The 23,891-nt window shown below is 48.0% G+C and overlaps 1 protein-coding gene across 4 annotated transcripts in view; it reads left to right on the forward strand.

The window, feature by feature from the left end:
• The window catches only part of SLC35D4 (solute carrier family 35 member D4), a 136,710-nt gene extending 113,467 nt beyond the window's left edge, over positions 1-23,243 (forward strand). Inside the window, exons 15-20 of one of the 4 annotated variants that reach the window (XR_005791694.1) lie at positions 1,496-2,086; positions 2,551-2,731; positions 5,418-5,551; positions 13,963-14,122; positions 18,219-18,372; positions 23,057-23,243. Coding sequence is in view for 2 of the 4 variants with exons in the window: in XM_040479230.1 (XP_040335164.1) it covers positions 1,496-1,556 (61 nt within the window). In the remaining 2 variants the exon portion in view is untranslated. Of the gene's footprint in view, positions 1-778; positions 1,450-1,495; positions 2,765-5,417; positions 5,552-13,962; positions 14,123-18,218; positions 18,373-23,056 lie in introns of those variants that run through there. The other 3 variants (XR_005791693.1, XM_040479230.1, XM_040479231.1) reach the window with 3 other exon arrangements.
• Positions 23,244-23,891: the final 648 nt, after the last annotated feature.

A 23,891-nucleotide genomic window follows, 5' to 3' on the forward strand; every position in this document is an offset into this window, starting at 1 on the left:
GTGAGGAAGGCATTGGGGAGGACAGTCTGGGAGGACAGTCAGCTAGTCAGTATATTTTATCGCTTGTGCATTATAGGCCAAATGCGGGGGTTGATGGCTTCCGGTATATCCTTTTCAGCCTCACGGACACTGCTGGATGTGACCGTCTCCTGGGGCACAGACAAGACCAGAGCTGAATAGCACGCACAGGGTCACGTGGCTAATAAATGCCTGAGCCACAATCGGAACTCAGTTTATTGTTTTAATAGTCTCACGCTTGCTAAGCTCATTCCCGTGCTAAATGGGGCAAATGGTACATTTACCATTATCTTTATGTCAGAGTCCCTCACATGGGTGACATTTCTCACTGGGAATGTGATGTGCACAGCCTGCCTGTGTTTCGTATGTTTGGTGCCCCGGGCGAATGTTAGAAACATAAAGATGCCGGGGTGCCTGGGTGGCTCAGTTGCTTAAGCTCTGACTTTGGCTTAGGTCATGATCTCACGGTTCATGGGTTCAAGCGCCGCGTCAGGCTCTGTGCTGACATCTCAGAACCTGGAGCCTGCTTTGGATTCTGTGTCTCCCTCGCTCTCTTCCCCTCCCCTGCTCACACTTTCTGTCTCTCAAAGATAAATAAAAATGTTAAAAAAAAAAAAAAGAAAGAAAGAAACATAAAGATGCCATAGTGTAAATGTGTGTGTGTCGTGGGTGGCCTTGTGGGGGATGTGGGAGAAGACCGGAAGGGCAGGTAGAACCGAAGGGCTGTTCGCCCCTCTGACCAAGAGCATTTCATCACCAGGGACCTCCTGTCATAATCTTTTGTGATGGCCCAGTCCCGTCCTCAGAAGTGCTTTTTGGGAAGAATTTTGGGATTCAGACCAGACGTCGATTGTCTACCAAGAAGTTTAAAATAGAAAATGTACAGAGACCTTTGGATGTATTCAGTTTTAGGCATGTTAAAATATTCAACTCCTCCTTCTCAGGGTCTGCAGTTTTCTCACCACCTTTTCATTTTCAAATCACTGACCACATTTCTTTCTGCTCTGGTGGGAGATTCATGATTTGCCTTTAGTATTTTCATCTCTGAGTGTTCTGTTAGTCTCAGTGAAATAACAGGCTTCAGAGCCCATCACCCCAGTGATGATCAGACTGGATACCTGCATGGGTTCATGTCATCAACCCTCTGTGTCCACTGCGGAGTGGAGCATGTCACTTCACCAGGTCAGGATGAACAGGACACACAACCTTCTTCCTGGGGACAGGAGGCAGGGGAAGATCAAACCCCACTTTACAGCCCACTCCCCTCCTGCCACACAGCTGAGGTTTACTTGGGACGACCAGGCAGTTCCTGGGCCTGACCTGGCAGCAGGGCAGGCCTGGTGGGGGTTAGGGAATGAGGGATCCCTTGCCCCGATGCAGGTGAGCACCAGGAAGTCGTGGGTCCACAGCCTCCAGACTCGAGGGACTAGAAAGCTGACCTCTTGCTGTTTTGTTTTGTTTTGTTTTGTTTTTGCAGCCTCCTGCTTGGCGGACTCGGAGAGGCCTTGCTGGTTTTCTCGGAGCAGAAGGGCTCATAAGGACAGGAAAAATAGACTCACAGGCTGCTGGCTGGAATGCACGGCCCCTGGGCCTCAGAGATCCCGCTCAAATGTGTTAGAAGGAGAAAACAGGGACAACAAGGCCACCACTTCTCACTGCATCAAGGAGAAGTCTCTGGACTGTTGGAGAGAATTGACTGTGTTGCGTCTTCCTGCTCCGAGAGGCTCACTCAAGCCTTGCTGACCGTGCTGGGCCCAGTGGGGCAGACCCAGACCTGGAACCCCCCATGTGGGGATGGGTCTGCTCACCTTGACTGATGTGCAGGCCTCCTTATTAAACACCCTTCACCAAACATGACTATACGGAGGCGGGCTCAAGGAATTTTGTTGCACTTTGTTTTATATGTTTACATCTTTGGAGACTTTTCTGGGGACACCTTTCCCTTGCTGTCATGGGCTTGCCTGGAGCCCCCACTCACCCACTTAGGAGCACAGACAGAATTCCTCATGGAGGGCTTTCACGGGGGGGCAGGGGCAGAGATGAGGGTCAAATGGGAGTTCTGAGTCAAGTAAGACATCAGCAAGGACGCTGTTACTCCAGAGAGAGTGCTAAAGCCTTTTTGGGGTTGTGTGTTGTGTTGAATTCTATACACTCTTGGTGTCCACTGTGAGGCTAACTTGCTCCTAAATGATCACCAGAGGGAATAGGGTTTATAACTGTTGATGGATGTGCTCCCTGGCCAGTGATACAAACATAGAACATACGTATACACAAAAGCACACGCATTTATATTCACATCCCTTAAAGCTTTTAATCCATTGAATTCCCTGATGGCTCAGAGGAGATTTCATTCATATCATTGAACACTGAAGTATATTTTTCGGGCCAGATTAAAAATTTGATTAAGACTCTAAATCTTCCTCTGTGGGAGTCCAAAGAAATGAACATGCATGAAATGGTAACTTGCTTCTGAACTCACAGTGAAGGTTTAAGAAAATAATGTCTGACTTCAAATATTTCTGCTCATGACAGGTTTTCAATGCCTGACTGCTCTGCCAGGTGTCGGGTCTGGTCATGTTGAGATGTAGAAGGTAGTGAAGTCCCAGTGAGCCCTCCCCGGGCAGGAAGCCAGGCTGGCACTGGTGGTCATGCACGCCATTCATGGAGAACCATCTTCGTCGTCTGGGAAATAAGCCTGTCCATGGAGAATAAGGTCAGCTTAGTCAGGGGCCATTCTTCCAACTTGTTGAAAAAATACACAGAAGATGAAACAAATAGGAATGGATTCGTATATTTGGAACTTGAGTACCTTAAATTCATTCCCTTGTCTTTTCCTGGTCTCTGTGTGTCATTTAAGGTAAAGATGTTCAGAGTGATGTTTACACAGATACAGTTTTTCTTTTTTTTTTAATGTTTATTTATTTTGAGAGTGAGAGAGAGCGTGCACAGCTGGGAATGGACAGAGAGAGAGCGAGACAGAGAATCCCAAGCAGGCTCTGCACTGCCAGCCCAAAGCCTGACTCGGGGCTCAGTCCCACAACCATGAGATCATGATATGAGTGGAAATCAAAGAGTTGGAAGCTTAACCAACTGGGCCACCCAGGTTCCCCTACACACATATAGTTTCAGTTTGCTGTATGTCCTTCATCTATCTAAATTTTACAGAGGCTGAGGATCAAATAGAAAACCGGGTTTAGAATTGCCCTTGTTCTTTTGCTCCCACAAAACTCTTTCTGTACAACTGAGAGAGTTCTCCTTTTGTGGAAAGTGGCATCTGTCCAAATGTCATCTGAAGCCTGTCTTTCCAAGTGCCATTCAAGCACATGGAGGTTCCTAAGTCAGGAAAGAACCATACACAGGTAATGGACCCATCTCCTGTTTCTAGGAGACCTGTTCTTAAAAGAATCTCTACTAAGGACTTTTTTATTTTTGTTTGTTTGAATTTTTTTAATGGCATTCCAGAGTCCCATTGTTTTTATCTTTTAATTTCTTAATTTGAGTAGAGTTGATACACATGTTAATTAGTTTTAGGTGTACAACTTAGTGATTTGACAAGTTTACACATTATGCTATGCTCACCACGAGTGGACCATCTGTCCTATTACATCGCTATTAGGATATTATTGACTATGTTCCTTATTCTGTGCTTTTTATTCCCATGCCTTACTCATTCCATAATCCAAAGCCTGTACCTCCCTCTCCCCTTCAACTGTTATGCTCCCCCTGATCCCCCAATCCCTTTGGCAACTCATCTGTTTCTTCTCTGTTTTTACAGTTCTGATTCTCCTTTTTGTTTTTTTATTCATTTTTTAAAATTCTAAGTGAAGTCATATGGTATTTGTCTTTCTCAGTCTGATTTATGCCACTTGGCACAATACCTTCTAGGTCCATCCATGTTGTTTCATGTGGCTTGATCTCGTCCTTTTTTATGGCTGTGTAATACTCCACTGTGTATATATACCACATAATATGCCACATAAGTCTATCAGTGGACATTTAGGTTGCTTCCATATCTCGGCTATTGTAAATAATGCTGCAATAAACATAGGGTACATAGATCTTTTCAAGTTAGTGTTTTCATTTTCCCTGGGTAAATACCCGATAGTGAAATTACTGGATCATATGGTATTTCTATCTTTAATTTTTTGAGGCACCTCCATACTGTTTTCCACAGAGGCTGCACCAGTTTGCTTCTACCAACAGTGCACAAGGGTTCCTTTTTCTCCACGTCTTCACCCACACTTGTTGTTTCTTCTTGATTTTAGCCATTCTGACAGGTATCTCATTGTGGTTTTGAGTTGCATTTCCCTGATGACGAGTGATGTTGAGCATCTTTTCATGTGTCTGTTGGCCATCTTTAGATCTTCTTTGGAGAAATGACTGTTCAGGTCCCCTGCCCATTTTTAAAACAGGTTGTTTGGTTTTTTTGGTGTTGAGTTGTATAAGCTCTTTACATATTTTGGATAGTAACTCCTTTTTGGATGTATCATTTGCACATATCTTCTCCCATTCGGTAGGTTGTCTTTTTGTTTGGTTGATTGTTTCCTTTGTTGTGCAAAAGCTTCTTATTTTGATGTGATCCCCATAGTTTGTTTTTGTTTTTGATTCCCTTGCCTCAGGAGACATCTAGAAAAATGTTCCTACCACTGATGTCAGAATGATTACTGCCTATGCTCTCTCCTAGGACGTTTATGGTTTCAGGTCTCACATCGAGGTCTTTAATCTATTTTGAGTTTATTTTTATGTACAATGTAAGAAAGTGGTCCAGTTTCATTGTTTTTAAAACCTCAGGTATTATCTTACTTTGGCACCAGCAGGAGGCAGAGGATGAGGTGTTTCTTCAATATACCATCCTGTTTCCTTTAGCTTCCATCTCTCCTAGGGCTTTCCCTCCGCCCCCCAAGCCTTAATTTCTACATTTTATGCCAAGTTCACATGCTCAGCTCTAAATGCAGGGTGAGCGAGAGGTCTATAGACCCAGGGGCTGGCCCAGATTACTGCAGTCCCCTTAGCTCTCATTGTCTGTGGCTCTCTGCTTCCCTCACCCAGCACTCCCTTTTTTCAAAAATGATCCATTTGGCCATGTCTTGTCTGGGTCTGATGATCCCGACCTTGCTGGCCCCAAGTCAAAGCCAAAGTGCTTGGTTTTTTCATTTGTACAAATAAAGTATGCTTTCCGCCAAAGGAGGCCAGATTCTGTATGATTGTATATTGTTACGAATCTCCTGTGGATATAAAGAAAAATAAACCGTTTGTTTTCATGATAATTTGCCTTTCTTTCTCTTCTCTTCAAACTCAGCTGGAGAGGATTGCAAAAACAGTTGTTATCCCTGGGGGAAGGGAGCAGGGGGAGGGTTCTTGCATCTTAAATACAGACTCTGACTTCTTCCAACATCCAGGCCACTTAGCTCCGAACAGGGAGGATGACCCAGCTCCTTCTGCTGGACCCTCGCTGTCCAAGAGGGTGAGCATAGCCATGTGTGGCCGTCACTGAAATGACGTGTGTCCAGATTCACATGTGCTGTACATAAGGGTAAGTACACAGTGATTTCAAAGATTTAGTATAAGACACAGGATGTAAAATATTTTGTAATCATTTTTATACTGATTACAGGTTGAAATAATATTTTGATAGATTAAATAAAACATCAAAATGAATCTCCCATTTCTTTTTACCTTTTTTTTAATGTTTGTTTATTTTTGAGAAAGAAAGTGAATGGAGGAGGGGCAGAGAGAGAGGAAGACAGAGAATCCGAAACAGGCTCCAGGCTGTCAGCACAGAGCCCGACGCGAGACTCGAACCCACGACCCATGAGATCACGACCTGAGCCAAAATCTGACGCCCAACCAAATGAGCCACCCAGGTGCCCCTCTTTTTACCTTTTTTAATGGGACTACTAGAAAATTGCAATGTGTGTATTTGGCTCACATGATGTTTCTGTTGGTCAGTGCTGATCTGGAGTGGTTCTTCGACACTGGGCCCGGGAAGCGGCAGAGGAGACAGGTGTTGGCAGCAGCTGCTGGGGTTACCAACCCAGTAACAATACCTAAGACACTAAGTTATTGAATGTTCATTAAATGCTGCACACTGTGCTAGGTATTTTCTAGGTGTCGTGTCATTTCATTTTACCAAGGGTGGGTGGGCAACATTCTCCCCCAGTTTATCAAGGAGACTCAGAGAGATTCAGTAACCCAGGGTCACCCAGCAAGGGTTCGAACCCAGGTCTTTCTGATTAAGCCTGTTCTTCTCATCTGTACCTGAGAGAGTTCTGTTGTGAAGGAGAAATGAAACCCCTTACATTTTACAGGGAGTTGTTGGTTCTGCTCTTAAGTGTTTCCATGTGGATTCCTGACATCGGTGAGGTCACTTGTGGCTTTCTCCCTGGAGGCCACGTCTTTGCCAAAAGGTGGGGTCCGTGGCCTGCGTTCCAGCTGCCTTCCCAGTGTTTCAGTCCGTGCCACCAGCCTCCTCCCTCGGCTTGTGTCTGGGATCCGCCCTGCACGGGTTGGAGCAACCAGGAGCACTTTGGGAACGGCACTGCCCCCACCTGGACTATAGTTCTTAACGTCTCCAGAACAACCAGCCACTGTTGGATTCACAGGCTCCGTTCCTTGGGGACCGGCAGGTTTTGGTGGCTGAGAGGTTTGAAGGTTGAAGGATCCTGGGTGACTGTGTCAGAAGAAGATACCCTTCTCTGCACCAGGTCTGCAGGCCCACCAGAGTGGGGGACAGTTACAGATCTGGCTGAAAACATAAACGTGCAAGAATGCAACAGGTGGGGCACCCGGGTGGCTCAGTTGCTTGAGTGTCTGACTTTGGCTCCGGTCATGGTCTCACGGTTTGTGAGTTTGAGCCCCACGTCGAGCTTTGCACTGACAGTGCTGAGCCTGCTTCAGGTTTTGTGTCTCCTTCTCTCTCTGCCCCTCCCCTGCTCCTGTGTGTGCTCTCTCTCAAAAATAAATAAACATTAAAAAAAATACAGTAGGTGATTAGTAACGCTTAGAACGTGATAATCTTTCTTGAGCAGTTGGTTTGGGCAAAGTACTGAAATAGAATATGGAATCATCTGGAAGTTCAAGTGCTTGGGACTCTTTGGGAGTCAGTGGTCCTTTGATTCTTGTTCCTGGGAAAGCCAGTGAAACGAGTGAGGCCACTGAGCTTCTCCTGGCCCTCCCCCAGCTTCAGGCTCTGTCCCTCTACCCTGTCTGGAAGGGGGCTGTGCTGGCTTGTTCGCAAGATGCCCGCACCCCCACCCCAAGGGTATTCACTGCCCTGTGTAGTTTCTGGCCCTTTCTCTTAAAGCTGGGCTAGCTCTGTGACTTGCTTGCTGCCAGTAGGACATGGTGGAAGTGATGCTACGTGACTTCCAAGGTCAGATCGAAAGCGGCCTTGCAGCCTTAGTCTTCTAGAATAGCCTCTGGGAGCCCCGAGCTGACATGCAGAAGTCTGAGCACCCTGAGGCTTCTGTGCTGCAGACACCAGGTGCAGGCGCTCCAATAGACAGTCCCTGCTGAGCATGTCCTTCTAGACCTCCCACTAGGCCACCAGACTGTGAGGGAAGCTGTCTTGGACCCTCTGGACCAGCCCATCTGCCAGCTGACTGCCATCAAGTGACCTTAGTTGATGCCACGTGGGGCAGAAGAATCACCCAGCCCAGCCGCACCTGCGTGAATTCCTGACCACAAAATTATGAGATACGGTAAAATTGTTTTAAGCCACCGAGTTTTAGGGAAATCTGTCCGACAGCAATAGATGCCAGAGCAGAGGTCCTGGGATTCTGGGCCTCTTAGGTGGATCCACTCTGAGCTCCCTGAGCCCCTCCCCGGAACAGAGTCTTGTCCCAGAAGTCGTCCCTGCTTCTGCTGACCTCTAGCCCCAGAGCTGCCCTGCGGAGCGGAGTGGGGGGGGCCCCAGCTGACTGCCCCGGGCTGCCTAGAGCCCCATTACAGAGCAGATCTGTACTTTGCGGTAAGTACCTCCTTTACTCATTCGTTCATTCGAAACACATCGAGAGTCTGCTACATGTCAGGCTCTGTTTGGGCTCTGTGGATATAACCATGAACAAGACAAACTGTCCTGAAGCTTGCTTGCCGAGAGCAGTGAGCACTCCCTGTGTGAGGGCACAGGGGACCTAAGTGAGCAGAGGCGAAGTGGCAGCCGAGCTGAGAGGCAGAAGCCTGTGAGAGGCGGGGAGGCCCGGAGGGAGGTCAGGTCGCCCCCGGGTGGGATTTGAATGCTGGGACGAGAAAGCCTATGTTTAGGAGTGCCCATGATGTTCCATACGGGGTGCAGGGGCTCCCAAGGTGTGAGGTCATGGACTGTTTACAACCCTGAAGGTCCAACTTCGAGATGAGGCCTTGGAGACCCTGACAGGGCAGGAAACCTCCCCAGTCTCCCCACTCCTCAGCCAAGACTCCAGACTTGTTTTCACTACCTGTCTCCCCGGCCCCTCCCCATGGTATGGGCTGTCCAGGGCATTGCCCACCCACCTCACCCCCCCTCCCCAGATCACCACGTTCTAAGCCACCCAGAGGAGCCAAGCCCCCCAGTGGCGGCCCTCCCGCAGGGCCCAGGGCAGTGCTGCTCACCACCAGGCCAGGCCCTAGGCAAGTCACCTGCAGGGCAGCTCCTGGGTCCTCTGAACCAGGCAGCAAACCACCAAGGAAGGCCGAGCCCATTCTGGAGTCTGCACAAGGCTCCCTCTGTCCTGGAACCTTTCTGAGGCAGCAGACACCCTGAGCTCCTGGTGAAATGAGGGATTCTTTGCTCCTGCTGTGAGCTGATTTTCGGGGGCGTGACAAGCAGCTGCACGGCCTTAGTAAAACGCACAGTGGCGTATAAAGCTTTGTGTGGTTCCATCCAGGATTCACTGGGGAGGGGTCTGAATGAACCAAGCCCCTCACCCCCTCAGCTCCCCTCCTTTGGCAGCTGAGAGTGGAATCCCATTTCGACAACTGCCTGAGCCAAAAGGAACTTTTGAGTCATTTACTTCCTGCCTGCGGTGTGAAAAGGCCCACGGGGCTGGCAAGGCAAGGCCTTTGTGCCCATTTGTCTTCACAGTGTCCCTCTGAGGGAGCCTCAGCGAGAGCAGTGGAGCCTTGGGAATGTGGAGACTTAATCCAGGCACCATTCCCAGGCCCGGCGGATCTGTGTGCTTGGTGAAAAGGGCAGTAGGGCAGAGGTGGAATCTTAGGGTCTGTCCAGGCTCTCTCTGTGCCCTGGCAGGTGATGTCAGTCATTCCTTCATTATCTCCTCACTCCCTCATTCATCACACCCATATCACGTGCCCGTGGGGTGCTAGTCTTGGTTACCGGTGCTTCCGTTTTCCCCAGGAGAGCTAACCTGCCTTCCTGAAGAAGTCAGCCTCTCCACTGCTGAAAGTGAGGCCTGGCTAATCTTACCAGCGAGGCCATGGGCCCATTCCGCCCCCGAGGGAAGCTTGTGGTCATCCCCGAGGCAGAATCTCCCGTGTTCTGGCGGGAACAGCTCTGGGCGACTTTCTGTGTGCTTCTAGACGTAAAGCAAATACAGTTGACCCTTGAGCAATGTAGGGGATAGGGATGCTGACCTCCTGCAGAGTCAAAAATCCACATATAACTTTTGACTCCCCAGAAACTTAATAGCCAGCCTACTGTTGACCTGAAGCCTTACCAATAACATAAACAGTTGATTATGCATATTTTGCATGTCATCTGTATTATATACTGTATTCTTACAATAGTGGAAGTGAGAGAAAAGAAAATGCTATTAAGATCATAAGGAAGAGAAAATGCATTTGTAGTACTTTAGGTATATTTTTTGAAAAAAAAAAAAAAATCCATGTATACGTGAACCCGATGCATTCAAACCCATGTTGTTCAAGGATCGCTATGCACATTCCCTGTTCTCACAGAGGTCCGGGGCCTACAAGAAGGCCTGCAGACAGAGGTTTGTTTAAAAAACAAAACAAAACAAAACCACTCACAACAGCTTTGGGGCACTTGGGGGGCCCAGTTGGTTGAGCTTCTGACTTTGGCTCAGGTCATGATCTCATGGTTCATGGGTTCGAGCCCCATGTCCGGCTCTGCACTGACAGTGTGGAACCTGTTTGGGACTCTTTCCCTCTCTCTCTGCCCCTGTCCCTCCCTCCCTCCCTCCCTCTCTCCCTCTCTCCCTCTTTCTCTTTCTCTCTCTCTCAAAATAAATAAAATAAACTTAAAAAAATATATATATAGGGGCGCCTGGGTGGCGCAGTCGGTTAAGCGTCCGACTTCAGCCAGGTCACGATCTCGCGGTCCGTGAGTTCCAGCCCTGCATCAGGCTCTGGGCTGATGGCTCGGAGCCTGGAGCCTGTTTCCAATTCTGTGTCTCCCTCTCTCTCTGCCCCTCCCCCGTTCATGCTCTGTCTCTCTCTGTCCCAAAAATAAAAATAAAAAAAAAAACGTTGAAACAAAAAAAATATATATAAATAAATAAAGCACCTTGGGGGTGCCTGGTTGGCTTAGCTGGTAGAACACATGAATGACTCTTGATCTCGGGGTTGTGAGCTTGAGCCCCATGTTGAGTGTAAGAGATTACTTAAAAAATAAAATCTTTAAAAAAAAAACAGCTTTACTGAGATATAATTCATATGCCCTAAAATTCACCCAAAGTATACAATTCAGCGGGTTTTAGTACGTTTGCAGAAGTCTGCAACCATCATCACTCATTTTAGAATATTTTCATCATCCCAAGAAGAAACCCCACAATCATTGTCTTTCCTCCCTCCCCTGCTCCTGCTGACACAGGCAATTCACCTTCTACGTCTACAGGTTTGTCTGTTCTGGAGATTTCATGTGAACGGGGATCATGCAGTACCTGGTCTTTTGTGTTAGACTCTGGTTTTTTGTTTTGTTTTTTTTTTTCAACGTTTTTTATTTATTTTTGGACAGAGAGAGACAGAGCATGAACGGGGGAGGGACAGAGAGAGAGGGAGACACAGAATCGGAAATAGGCTCCAGGCTCCGAGCCATCAGCCCAAAGCCTGACGCGGGGCTCGAACTCACGGACCGGGAGATCGTGACCTGGCTGAAGTCGGACGCTTAACCGACTGCGCCACCCAGGCGCCCCTAGACTCTGGTTTTTAAGTAGTTCATATACTTCCACCAAAGGCTGCTTCCTGTAGGAGCCACATCTCTGCCTGGGGTGGGAGTCCTGAACGTGGGGCATGGAAAAACGGAGAGGGTGGGTAGGAACAAGGGGACCCAGGCACCTTGAGGGAGGTAGTGGGAGGGAGTGTGGTCAACGCTCTTCCAGAACCCTGGGGGGAATCTGGTCTCAGTTTATCTTTCAGCAATGCCCCATTTGATCCTCAGGCCTTCAGCCAAGTCTGTTATTGCAGGACATCCTGGTGTTGGCCGTGCCTTGGGGAATAAAGGGTGTGGGTCTCCTGTGTGTGGTGAAGTTGGACAGGGGAGAGGAGGAATGGGCACCACTATTGGGTCAGGCAGTACTTCTGAGGTCCTGGGGGTGAGGACTCCAACATACCTTTATGTGGGGGACACGATTCAACCCAATTCATTACTAATGAATGGCCATCAGTTTTACTTGAGAGGCTGTATATACAGCTAACAGATGCAGCTCCCACCTCCTGTGTGGCCCGTGAAGCTTATCTGACTGGGTTCAGGCCAAGGAGATGTAAGCAGAACTTGGTGGGTGAGACTTGGGGACAGCTCCTTCAGAGACTTCAGATAGGTAGATCTCCTGCCTTCTTCCTGCTTCTTTTCTAGATCGAGGGCATGATAGCTGGAGTTCTAGCATCTGTCTTGGGCCCCGAGATGACCTTCAAGTTGGAAGCTGTGTTCTAAGAACAGTGGGGCAGAAGCTAGAAGGAGCCCGGGTTTCTGATGAGACGGTGGATTCACCACGCCAGCCATGGGCTGCCCACCTCCAACCATTTTAAGTGGGAGAGAATAATTAAGTTCTCCTTTGTTATTTCGCATCTCTGTTACTAAAAGCCAAAGGCGACCCTAATGGAGACGGCCTCCAAGGAGCTCGTATGGCACACTGGGAAAAGTGTGTAGTAATACTTGGGCATAAGACATTCCTGAGTGAATACTTCTCCTGGGATCTGTTTATACACACAGTTGCCTCACAGCGTAAAAATGACCTCTCTACTTGTCCCTACCCCCTACATTGTAAGCTCCTCGAAGACAGGGTCTATGTCTATCACTGTTTCCTCAGTGCCTCACACAGAGCCGGCCCACAGAAGGTGCTCAGAACGTGTTGACCTGAATGGATCCTAAATCCTCTACATTTACCAACTCTGCGGTCTTGGATTCTGAGTCTTAATTTGCTTACCAATAAAAATGGAGGCTATCATACCAGGGCTGTTTTAAAAACGAAGCACAATTGGGGTGCCTGGATGACTCAGTTGATTGGGCATCCGACTTCCCCTCAGGTCACGATCTCAGGGTTCGTGGATTTGAGCCCTGCGTCGGGCGCTGTGCTGACAGCTCAGAGCCTAGAGCCTGCTTCAGATTCTATGTCTCCTTCTCTCTCTCTGTCCCTTCGCCCCTCACTCTCTGCCTCTCTCAAAAATAAACATTTAGAAAGGTTTTTAAAAAGTGAAGCACAATTAAATGTAGAGCATTTATCAAAACACCTAACGGGGTTGGATACCCAAGGAATGGTGGCCAGCATTGCATTATGATTTTCTATAAGAAATCTTGTTCTAGTCCCCATGTGAGGCTCCACTGATTTCTGACAACCAGAGTTTACTTTTTCCTAAGACCAAGTCTCTGACTTACGTTGTGTTCATTAGGGTCCCATCTTACTCTCTTTGCCTTCTTTTGGTCTTGAGAACCTCATTGGCACATGAGTCCCTACATTCCAATTTTGGCACCTTCCAGTCTGTGCCTTCTGGTGCAAGTAAGCCTTCCATGCTGAGCCAGGTTATTAGCTAAGTCAGGATATGGGAAGCACTGGGGGCTGTACATTCTGCCCAAGGGTCTTGGTGAGTAAAGACGGTCTTCCCATGAAGTTGCAAAGATGTCCCTATTGTCCCACTGTTCCTGGTACCCCAGCCACTTGTCACGTGATGGAGCCATTTCCCCTCTGCTTGGATATGGGCCACCCTTGTGACTGGTTTTGGCTACAAAGGCAGTGAAAGTTGTAGAGGCCTCTTTTAGGCAAACAGACTTGAACGATGGAAGGTAGAAAGGGTCCACGGCGACCACCTGGCTAAATAGACAGGCCCATCAGGAGACCCATCTCGGAATCTCCATAGGCCCTAACTAACCAATGAGCTACTTACAACTGGGCACAGTTACCAAAAGAGGGAACACTCCATATGTCTCCCATACCTCCTCATCTTCTCCCTTTAAAAACAGCCCCAGCTACTGCCACTGCCTCGGTGCAAAGGTACAGACAGACTCTCTGTGCTGTCCAGCCCACGGCTCCTTGTGGTATATGCATTAAACTTTGATCGCCTTTGTTCTGCCCCAGGGGAATTCTTTGCTTCCTGTTCCACCAGCTTCTACCCTATCCTCGCTCCACACTTGGGGGCCCTCCATCCAACCAGACAGATGCCCCACTTAGACACCATGGAAGTGACATTACCAATTTTGAGCTGAGGCCTTAGGAAGCCTTATATTCTACCGACTCCCTTGGCTTCTTCTCTGAGCCCTGTCTACTAGGCCTTTTCCTTGGCCTGCTGAGTTCAGTGCAGCCAGATTCCTGCCAAGCCAGTTTAGCAAGCATCCCTCCCTACCCTCCATACCTAACCAAGTTCCTCTTGGTATTTTTCCATCCACTGACTCCCTCACCCTGCCCATTGGCTGTAAGTCCCCAGCTCTCTGTCATATTCAGAGTTGAGTTCAATCTCGGTCTCCTATTACAGTAGTCTTGATCTCTATTTCAATAATCTTGAGCAGTTTTCCTCACTTGTTTAACTCTGTCCAGTGTTCCATGTTCTCTTTGACAGCTTCCACCATGGGAACAAGCCCAGACGTGGCTGCCAGAAGATAAGAGACCATGTGGAACAAGGCTAAGTCCTTCCTGCCAAGGCCACCCTAGACCAGCCTGCCCGTAGTGACTGCAGACGCATAAATGAGCCTGGATGAGATCAGCTGAGCTCCGCTTAGGTAAGCAGACTGTCCAACCGCCCCCGAGGTGCCTGAGAAATAATCAATGTCTGTTGGTTGATACCACTACAATCAGGGGTGGTTTGATCCGCAGCAACATTGTGGTCAATATAGGTGATGACAGATACAGCAGAGAAGGAAAAGCTGAGAGAAGCAGAGCAGAAGTTCTTTGGGAAAAAGCCCCTGCCCTGAGCTCCTTGGGTCCTGCAGTGTTCATCCTCTGGTTCCCACAGCATTAGGAGGGGCAGCCCTATCTATCTCTTTGGCTACCACAGCCAGAAGGAGGAGGCATGGGGGAATGGAGTGAGAGCTGACCGTGTGAGTCCTGCAGTCGCCAGGCAACACCAAAGAGGCCAGGGAGGACGGAGCCTCGGGGCAGGAAGGGACTGGCTGGAGCTGGGGTCACCTTAGCGGTCTGCGCCCGCTGGGGAACAACTAAGTCCTACACTGCCCATCACTTGAAGTGAACACATTGGGACCAAGCTGTTAATAGCAGGCCGAAGAACTCTGAAAGACCAGCAGCCAGAACGTACTGCACTCTGGGTCCCCTTCTTGAATATTCTCTTCCCCAGTCTGCGCCCCACCCAACCCTGGGCCTGTTGTTCTCTCACACAGCTTCTCTTGTCTCCTCGGCCATATTTTTATTCTTGTGTTTTTTAAACATTTTGTTTTAAGTTTGCTTATTTATTTTGAGAGAGAGAGAGCAGGGGAGGGGCATAGAGAGAAGAGGAGAGAGAGAATCCCAGGCGGGCTCTGCGCTGGCAGCAGAGAGCCTGACGTGGGGCTTAAACCCACAAACAGTGAGATCATGGCCTGAGCCAAAAACCGAGAGTTGGACATTCAACCATTTGGGCCACCCAGGCACCCCTGTTTTCGTATTTTTAAAAATTGTGGTAAAGTAGGGGTGCCCAGGTGGCTCAGTCGGTTAGGTGTGCAACTTCGGCTCAGGTCATGATCTCATGGTTTATGAGTTCAAGCCCTGCTTGGGCTCTGTGCTGACAGCCCGGAGCCTGCTTCATATTCTGTGTGTCTCCCTCTCTCTCTCTCTCTCAAAATAATAATAATAATAATAATAATAATAATAATGATAATTAACAAATTAATTAATTAATTAAAACTGTGGTAAAATACATCTAACTTAAAATTTACAATTTTAACCATTTTCAGTGTATATTTCAGTGGCATTAAATATGTTCACAATGTTGTACAACCATCACCACTATTTCTGGAACTTTTTCATCACCTCAGATGGAAATTCAGTACCCGTTAAACAGTAACTCCCTACTCCTCTGTCACCCGGCCACTGCTAACCTCTATTCTACTTTCTGTGTCTATGAATTTGCCCATGCTAGGTACCTCATATAAATAGAATCATATATCGGTTCTTTTGTCCTCTCAGCCCTTTATTCTCAAAACCAAAAGTTTTGTGTTTAGATCTCTGAAAAGCAGCCCACTAGGGATAAGGACTTTCTTTCTTTTTTTTTAAGTTTTAATTTATGTATTCGTTTAAGTAATCTCTACACCCAACGTGGGGCTCGAACTCACAGCCCCAACATCCAGAGTTGCACACTCTTCCAACTGAGCCAGCCAGGCACCCCATCCAAACCAAAAGTTTTGTTTTTAGACATCTGAAAAGCAGCTCACCAGGGATATGCACTTTCTTCAATACCCATCCCCCCTCTTTTGACCCCCTGCAAGAGTTGGGCTGCATGACTGTGACCTTGGGGTATAAGGTGTATGGGGTATGGGTGTCCCTGTCCTCATCAAATCTCCTCAAAAAACAAATCTCTCCTCCTGACCAAGCTCCTGAGGAGGGGCCATGAGGACACCCCAGCCTGCATTTTACTTTCTGCTTTGTGAGTCCAGCCCTTCATTCTCCCTGCACACTCTGAGCTATACCAGTTTGCTCTCCTTCCAGTCGGATGGGGAAGCCATGGTATGCTGAGGGAGCTGTGGGCCTCAGGTTTGTCTCACCAACCCCCAGAGGACCAGGTCCACGCTCCTGGAGTGGCCCCAAGGTGCCCCACAAAATTTTAGGTCAAAAGCTTAACAAATAAGTACTGCTTTAATAGCAGAGGCCCTGGCTTGAGGTAAGTTGGAAGCAGACCGGTCCTATGGGGCCAGAGCAGTCTGGTGGGGCCTCAAGTCTGCAGGCTGCCTGTTTGCACAAGTTGATGAGGTAAAGTAAGTAGATGAGGAAAGAAATGCGGAATACCGCTAAGTTTCCACCCACTGCTGCCCCTTCCCCCACCGTACACATGCTCGCTCACGTACGCACACGCGCGCTTGTTCACACGCACGCTTTCACACGCTGACATACTCTCTCCCCACCCCCACCTCACACACACCTGCCTCAGGGACTCATGTTTTCCAAGGCTGAGATGAGAAGGCTGGACAGAAGTCAAAGGAACTATTTTCCAGAAGACCCTGGGGCCCATGAGCAGTGGGATCAAAGGTGAAACTGAGAGGGAGAGCAGGGTCTTTTTCTCTCCCTTATCTTTGAGAATTTAGCACTGCTCTGGCCCTTTGGCAAGCTGGGGACAGCACCTGGGGGCCAGTGGGCTGGCAGTGGTGGCGCCCGAGGTGGGGAAGCTGCCTTGAGAGACTGTGGGTACCCGGGGCGGGGGGGGGGGGGGGGGGAAGTGGGTAAGGAGAAGGGGAAGTGGCAGGGAAGCAGGACTGTCAGCTTGTTATCATGTGTATGATTCCCCCCCCCAGGAGCTCTCAGGGGGTCTTTGATCAACTTTGCCCACAGTAGGGGCGCCAAACAGAAAATTCTACCTCGTCCTAAGTGTAGAATTTATTTTTATCTCACAGGATAAAAACCAGCAAAACTGATTCTTCATTGTCAAGAATTCCCTACCTCCCTTTCCTCCGTGGTCTTTCCCAGTTCCCTTGGTTAGGCAAGTCCACTGCCGCCGGTGTTGAGATCTGTGGAGTCTGGGCAGGAAGTAAGGAACCCTGCCGGACCCCCATCCTCCTGTCTTTATTATTTATTTATTTATTTATTAAAAAAAATTTTTTTTAACGTTTATTTATTTTTGAGACAGAGAGAGACAGAGCATGAATGGGGGTAGGACAGAGAGAGAGGGAGACACAGAATCGGAAGCAGGATCCAGGCTCTGAGCCATCAGCCCAGAGCCCGACATGGGGCTCGAACTCACGGACCGCGAGATCATGACCTGAGCTGAAGTCGGATGCTTAACCGACTGCGCCACCCAGGCGCCCCATCCTCCTGTCTTTAAAATGGACAATCATCCCTTCATAGGTTTGTTGAAATAATTAGATAGGAAAAAGCCATATATATATGAATATACATATGATATGTATGTGTATATATGTATATATTCACCATGTCTATGTACATAGGTCTGTGTATGCACACCATATATATGTACTATGCATAGCACCCAGCACATGGTAAGCAGTAAATATCACTATTGCTATCTTTATCCTCATCTATGATGGCTTTCCACAGCAGTTGGCTTTAGGTGGCAGGAGATTGGAATAAATGGAATGTGACCCGGAAATAAAGTGACATTTAAGTCTATTAGCACTTACATCATCCAAGTGAACATGGAGTCACCCCGGAAGTCCTCATTCCTTCATTCGGGATGTCACAGAACAGGATGCATTACATTCTCCAGACGTCCGTGACGTCTGTACTTAAGAGAACGGTAGTTTCTCAGGCTGGTTCACTTTCCTGATCTCCACGGCTGTTCCAAATACTTTCGTTCTCTTCAAACCCCTTTCCCCTTACTTGCCCTTCTGTCTGGGCCTTGCCTCTCACCGAAAGGGAAAATAGAAGCTGTCAGATGGGAACTTCACCTTCCCATCTCATCCATGCAAACCTGCTCACCTGGGCACTTCGCTTCCCTTCTCTTTACCTCCCCTCCCACTTAGGGTTAATCCCTCTTCTCTGCTCCTTCTGATTCTAGCTCCTCCTGCCATCTCAGGAACCTGACCACATCTTTCTTTTGGTAATTTGACCCCTGTCTCTCACCTGGCTGTAGACACCCTCAAGTCTTTTTTTAGCAACAAGAAAACAGAAATAAAAAACAACGAACTTGACCTCTTTCTTCATCCCCATTGTCAGGAGCTGGCTCCCCCAGTACTGCCAACACCCCCACTGAGGAGACAAAGCGACCGCTGCTTGGTGTGGTGGGCAGGAGGGAAGTGCAGTGAAGCTTGGTTTTCAGAGGAGGGAAGACAAGCCCAGAATGCATCAGGACTCGGAAGCTGGGTTTGAGGTTAGTCTTTCAAGGTGAGGGATCTAGGACTTGGGTAACGAGCTTGATACCACAGCCCAGGATTGGTGGGGGCGGCAACGGGAGGGATTCAAAGCATCTCCAGGCACAGACCGTATGTGCTTCTCATTGAAGAGTTGATGGGTATCTGGGGGAAGTTACTGTAGTGAGCAATCACCATGTTTGCTTGGGAGGACGGTCGCGAAGAGTGGAGGAATGCCAGCGAAGACGGGACTAGCGACCTCACGCCAACTGGGCAGTAAGGCGTGGTTTCACTTCCCTGCGTCCAGGCTGAGTGTGGGGTGGAAGGTTTTGGTTCTCAGCTTTGAGCTTCAGCCCTAGCTCCTTCCTCACATTCACAACTAAACTCGTCAAAACAATTTCTCTGCTTGCTGACGCCAATTTCTCGCCTCCTCCTCACTCGGAGCCTGATGTGGGGCTCGAACTCACGGACCATGAGATCATGACCTGAGCTGAAGTCGGAGGCTCAGTCGACTGAGCCACCCAGGTGCCCCCCCTCAGGTACCTTCCAAAACAGCAGTCGTCCTCAGCCGCGATCCTGTCTTTCAATCTGGTTGATACTTTGCAGGCCTCATCACACAGGGCCTCTAGGGCCTCGGTCTCCTGCTCCTCGGTGCCCTATGACCCAACATGCCCCAGGGGTCCTGCTATCTCTCTCACACCACTCTTTCTCTGCTTTGTAGACACATCCCCGTCTGTCCAGGTGTTAAACATTATCGTCCCACCAGGCCTGGTCCTGGGTCTGCCCTCCTCCCTCTATGCTTGCCCCCCTGGCAAAGCCATGTGTTCACGCACTCCAGGCACATTTGTAAACGTATGTCTCCAGCTTGACCTGTCTTTGGAGCTCTGGACCCACATACACAACAGTCTACATGACATCTCCTCTGAATGTCTCCAAGCCTTTACACTCCAAGATCTCTGTGGAAGCTAACACTGTGACAAAACAAACAAACAAAACAAAACAAAAACAAATTTCAGGGGTTTGACATAGTAAAAGCTTACTCCTCTCTGATATGCCGGTCCAGAGCAGGAGTTTCTGGTCTGCTGGTCATCTCTCCCACATGGTGACTCAAAGGTCCAGGTTCTGTGCCACCTGCTGTATCTTCAGAGTCCTCTGCATTTATCCAGTGGGCAGTACAGGAGAGGAACGAAGTACATTCCCTCTACCCTCCTAGATTTAATAGCCAGGTCTATGAAATAAACTGACAACAGGCAGATTAATAGGAGAAAAGTATACAAATGCATTCATTTTTACTATTACACTACTGGGGATATCACAGGATAAAACTAAGTGAATACCCCCAAAATGGTGAGAATTGAAAGCTTAAATACTGTCTTATAGGGGAAGGGGAGGGGAGATAAAGACAATGCAGGAAAGAGGAAATTATTTTTAGGAAGGATGAGAGACCAGATGGGAGGTATGACAGGGTACGAGAAAGTTTGTCTGGCTGTGGTGCTGGCTTCCAGTCCTCTCCTGTGAGAAGAGTCAATCTTCTTGGGTTGATGAAACTCCCCAGGCGGGGAATCTATGACAATGGAGTTTGTTTTGGAGGATCTGACTTTAGGCAGGTAAGGGGACTGCAGAGAAAGCAAACTGCTTTTACTGGTTTTCAAGTGCCTTCAGTTCAAAATAACTAATTTGCCAAAGTGGCACATTTTGGGTTGGCACGTCCTGAACTCCTTCAACAGGGAAAAAGGGAGTGTCAAGGCCACATCTGAGTTTTAAAAGCTTTGGCCTGGGAAATGGTATCACTTCTACTCATGTTCTGTTGACCAAAAGAACCCCCCCCAAAACAAAAAACAAAAAACAAAACAAATCAAACAAAAAGTCACGTGGTATTATGGGTTAGATTGTTGCCTACCATCACCCCAAAAAAGATATGTTCAAGTCCTAACCACAGGTACCTGTGGATGCGACCTTATTTGGAAATAGAATCCTTTGCAGATGTAATCAGGTTAAGATGAGGTCATATTGGCCAATCACATGACGGGTGTCCTTACAAGATGTTAGAAAGTTGAGCATGCAGATATACCCAGAGGGAAGGTGACCAGGCGAAGACGCTGAGACACAGGGGAGAATGCTATGTGAAGACAGAGGCAGGGATTGAAGTGATCCGTTTATAACCTAAGGGACACCAGGAATTGCCAGCAACCATCAGAAGCTATGGAACAGATAGATTCTCTTTCAGAGCCTCTGGAAAGAACTGACCCAGCCGCCACCTCCATGTTGGACTTCCAGCCTCCAGAGCTATGAGAGAATAAGGGTATATTAAGTCACTCAGTTTGTGGCACTTTGTTACTGCAACCACAGAAAACCAGTACACCTGGCCACACCCGGATACAAGAGGAAACGTAGTCCCACATTTTGGTGAGAACTCCATCCTACTGAAGGGCTTCTGTCACAATATGGAAGCCTGAACTCACCCTCTTCCCTTCCAATCCTTTATACCCTAGTATGGGCACTGCCCTCGTTGTAGTTGTCAAGGCTAGAAACTTGGGATCAGCCGTGACCTCTCCTTCTTCCTCCCCTCCCATATCCAATACTAAGTCCTAAATATCTCTAGAGTGTATCATTTCTCTCGGTCTCCATCACAACCCACTCCCCACACTGACACCCCATGTCCTGATCACTGCAGAAGTCTCCTGACTGGTCTGCCTTTGCCCGTGCTAGTTCCTCGTTGAGCTTCCAGACTCCTGCCACAATTCAGTTTCTAAATCTCAAATCTGCTCATGTTATCATCCTATTTAAATATGTTAAAGATGTTCCATTGTCTAGAGGATAAAGGTAAATTCCTTGTGGTCAACAGAGGCCTTCATAGTCTGACTGATGGTTCATTTGATGTGTCAACTTGACAGAGCCATAGGTGCCCAGACATTTGGCCAGACATTATTCTAGGTGTGTCTGTGAGGGTGTTTCTGGATGAGATCAACATTTGAATGGGTAACTAAGGCTGGTTGCCCTTTCTGATGTTGCTGGGTCTCATCCAATCAACCTGAAGACCTGAATAGAACAAAAAGACTAAGAGGGAAATCCTCCTGCCTAATTGTCTGAGCTGGGACCCTGGTCTTTTCTGCCTTCAGACTCAAATGGAAAAACCCACTCTTCTTGGGTCTTGAGACTGTTGGCTTTTAGATTAGAGTTTATGCCTTTGGTTCTCCTGGCTTTCAGTATTTTGGGCTTAGGCTGGAAATACACCATCGCTGTCTTGGGCCTCCAGCTTGCTGACTACAGATCTGAGGACTTTTCAGCCTCCAGTCATGTAAGCCTATCTATCTATCTATCTATCTATCTATCAATCATCTACTATCTATTATCTATTCTCTCTCTCTCCATCCATCCATCCTTCCATCCTTCCATCCTTCCATCCTTCCATCCTTCTTCTTGGTTCTTGGTTCTGCTACTCTGGAGAAGCCTGACTAATATATTGACCCTATCTATCTCTCTACACACCACACTCCCACCTGATGTTAGGGCTTTGCACATGCTCTCCCCCTAGAAAATCTGTTCCTTCTCATCTTGCCCAATTTACTGCTACTCATTTTTCCTATCTCAGGTCAAGCATCACTTCTTCCCTAATTTCCTTGACCAGGTCCACTCTCTCAACTAGATATTCATTAACACACCATGAATGCCTCCACTGTAGGACTTGTCAAAGTTATGTGGCCATTTCACTATGTGTCTTCCCTATAGCCTGTGAGCCTCAGGAAGATAGTTACCATGTTGGTAGTAACTACTACTCACTACCATGCCCCAGCACCTAGCTCAGTGCCCAGCCAAAAGAATGTGTGGATTGAGTTTTGCCACCACTTGCAGGGGACATCTACTTGGAATACACGCCAGGAATGATCAGGGCTGTGATAGACAGTTATCCTTGTCCTAGGTTGGGGAAGAGGGAAGAGACAAAGAATAGGTGGCTTACATCCAGGGGTTGTTCTATGGGGACCTGTCATCACCACAGCAAGGGCACCAGTCAGAATGGAGGCAGAAGGGTGGCTGGAGGCAAGTCAGGACAGATGCCACTCAGTTGCTCCAAGGACACTGACATCACTCAAAGCATCACTGGAACAGGCCATCTGAAATTACCTATTTTCTCTCTTTTTAAAAAAAATTTTTTTAACGTTTATTTATTTTTGAGACAGAGACAGAGCATGAATGGGGGAGGGACAGAGGGAGACACAGAATCTGAAACAGGCTCCAGGCTCTGAGCTGTCAGCCCAGAGCCCGATGCAGGGCTCGAACTCATAGACCACAAGATCATGACCTGAGCCTAAGTCAGACGCCTAACTGAGTCACCCAGGCACGCCCCCCCCCCTTTTCTCTCTTTAAGGCTTGCTATGGACTGGATTGTTGTGTCCCCTCAAAATTCATATATTGAAACCCTAATCCCTAATGCAGTGGTATTTGAAGATGGATCCTTTGGGGGTAATTTCGTCATGAGGGTGGAGCCCCCATGAGGGGATTAATGCCCTTATAAGAAGAAACACAAGGAGCACCTGGGTGACTCAGTAGGCTAAGCATCCAAATCTTGATTTCGGCTCAGATCGTGATATCATGGTTTTGAGATCAAGCCCTGTGTCGGGCTCTGTGCTGGGCATGGAGCCTACTTATGATTCTCTCTTCTGATCCCACCTCTTTCTCTCTCTCTCTCTCAAAAATAATGAGAAGAAGAAGAAAAAGAAATACAAGAGAGTTTGCCCTTCTCTTTGCTCTCTGCCACACGAGAATACAGTGAGAAGATGGCTTTCTGCAAACCAGAAAAGATTGCCCTCACCAGTCACCAGATGTGCCGGTGCCTTGCTCTTGGACTTCCCAGCCTCCAGAACTGAGAAATAAATGTTTGTTGTTTAAACTACCCCAGTCTATGGTATTTTTGTTATAGCAGCTCAAGCTAAGACAAAGCCGGATTTTATTTTTTGAAAACGCCGGATGCCATTTGGTGCGAAAAGTCACTGGAGTAGGTGATGGCTCAGAATGACAGTGTTTCAGGTCAAAACGGGAGGTGAAGATATGTCTTAACGAGACTGATCTCTTATCCCACTGATCCTCTTTTCGTGCCAGACCCAGAAGGGGAATCTCCCACATGCTTTATACCACAGACTAATGCTAATAGCTGATGTGTAAGTGCATGCTGTGTGTCAGGGTCTACCTGCATACTTCATGTTCATTATCTTGTGGGCCCCTCACCACCTCCTGAGAGAAAAAGCCAGAGTCAATCCCATTTTAGAGCTAAGGTCTGAAGCTTGGGAAGGTTTCATAACTGCCCCCAGCTGCGTCGGCTCATGAGGGGCAGAATGCACCTGCTACGAGAACGTGCACCTCGGACGTCACAGCCATTCTTTGAACCACTCTCGTGTGCTGCCTCCCGAGTGACTGCCTGAGAGAGCAGTGATTGTTTAAATAAGGTTTAGAATCATTATTACAGCAATAGCCTCATTATATTTCACTAGGGGAGATAAAGCACGTGAAAGTGCTATGCTATTAATTACTACTGTAATACGTA

This window comes from Herpailurus yagouaroundi, unplaced genomic scaffold (assembly GCF_014898765.1).
Source record: "Herpailurus yagouaroundi ecotype Mexico unplaced genomic scaffold, PumYag 142, whole genome shotgun sequence".
NCBI classification, from domain to species: domain Eukaryota; kingdom Metazoa; phylum Chordata; class Mammalia; order Carnivora; family Felidae; genus Herpailurus; species Herpailurus yagouaroundi.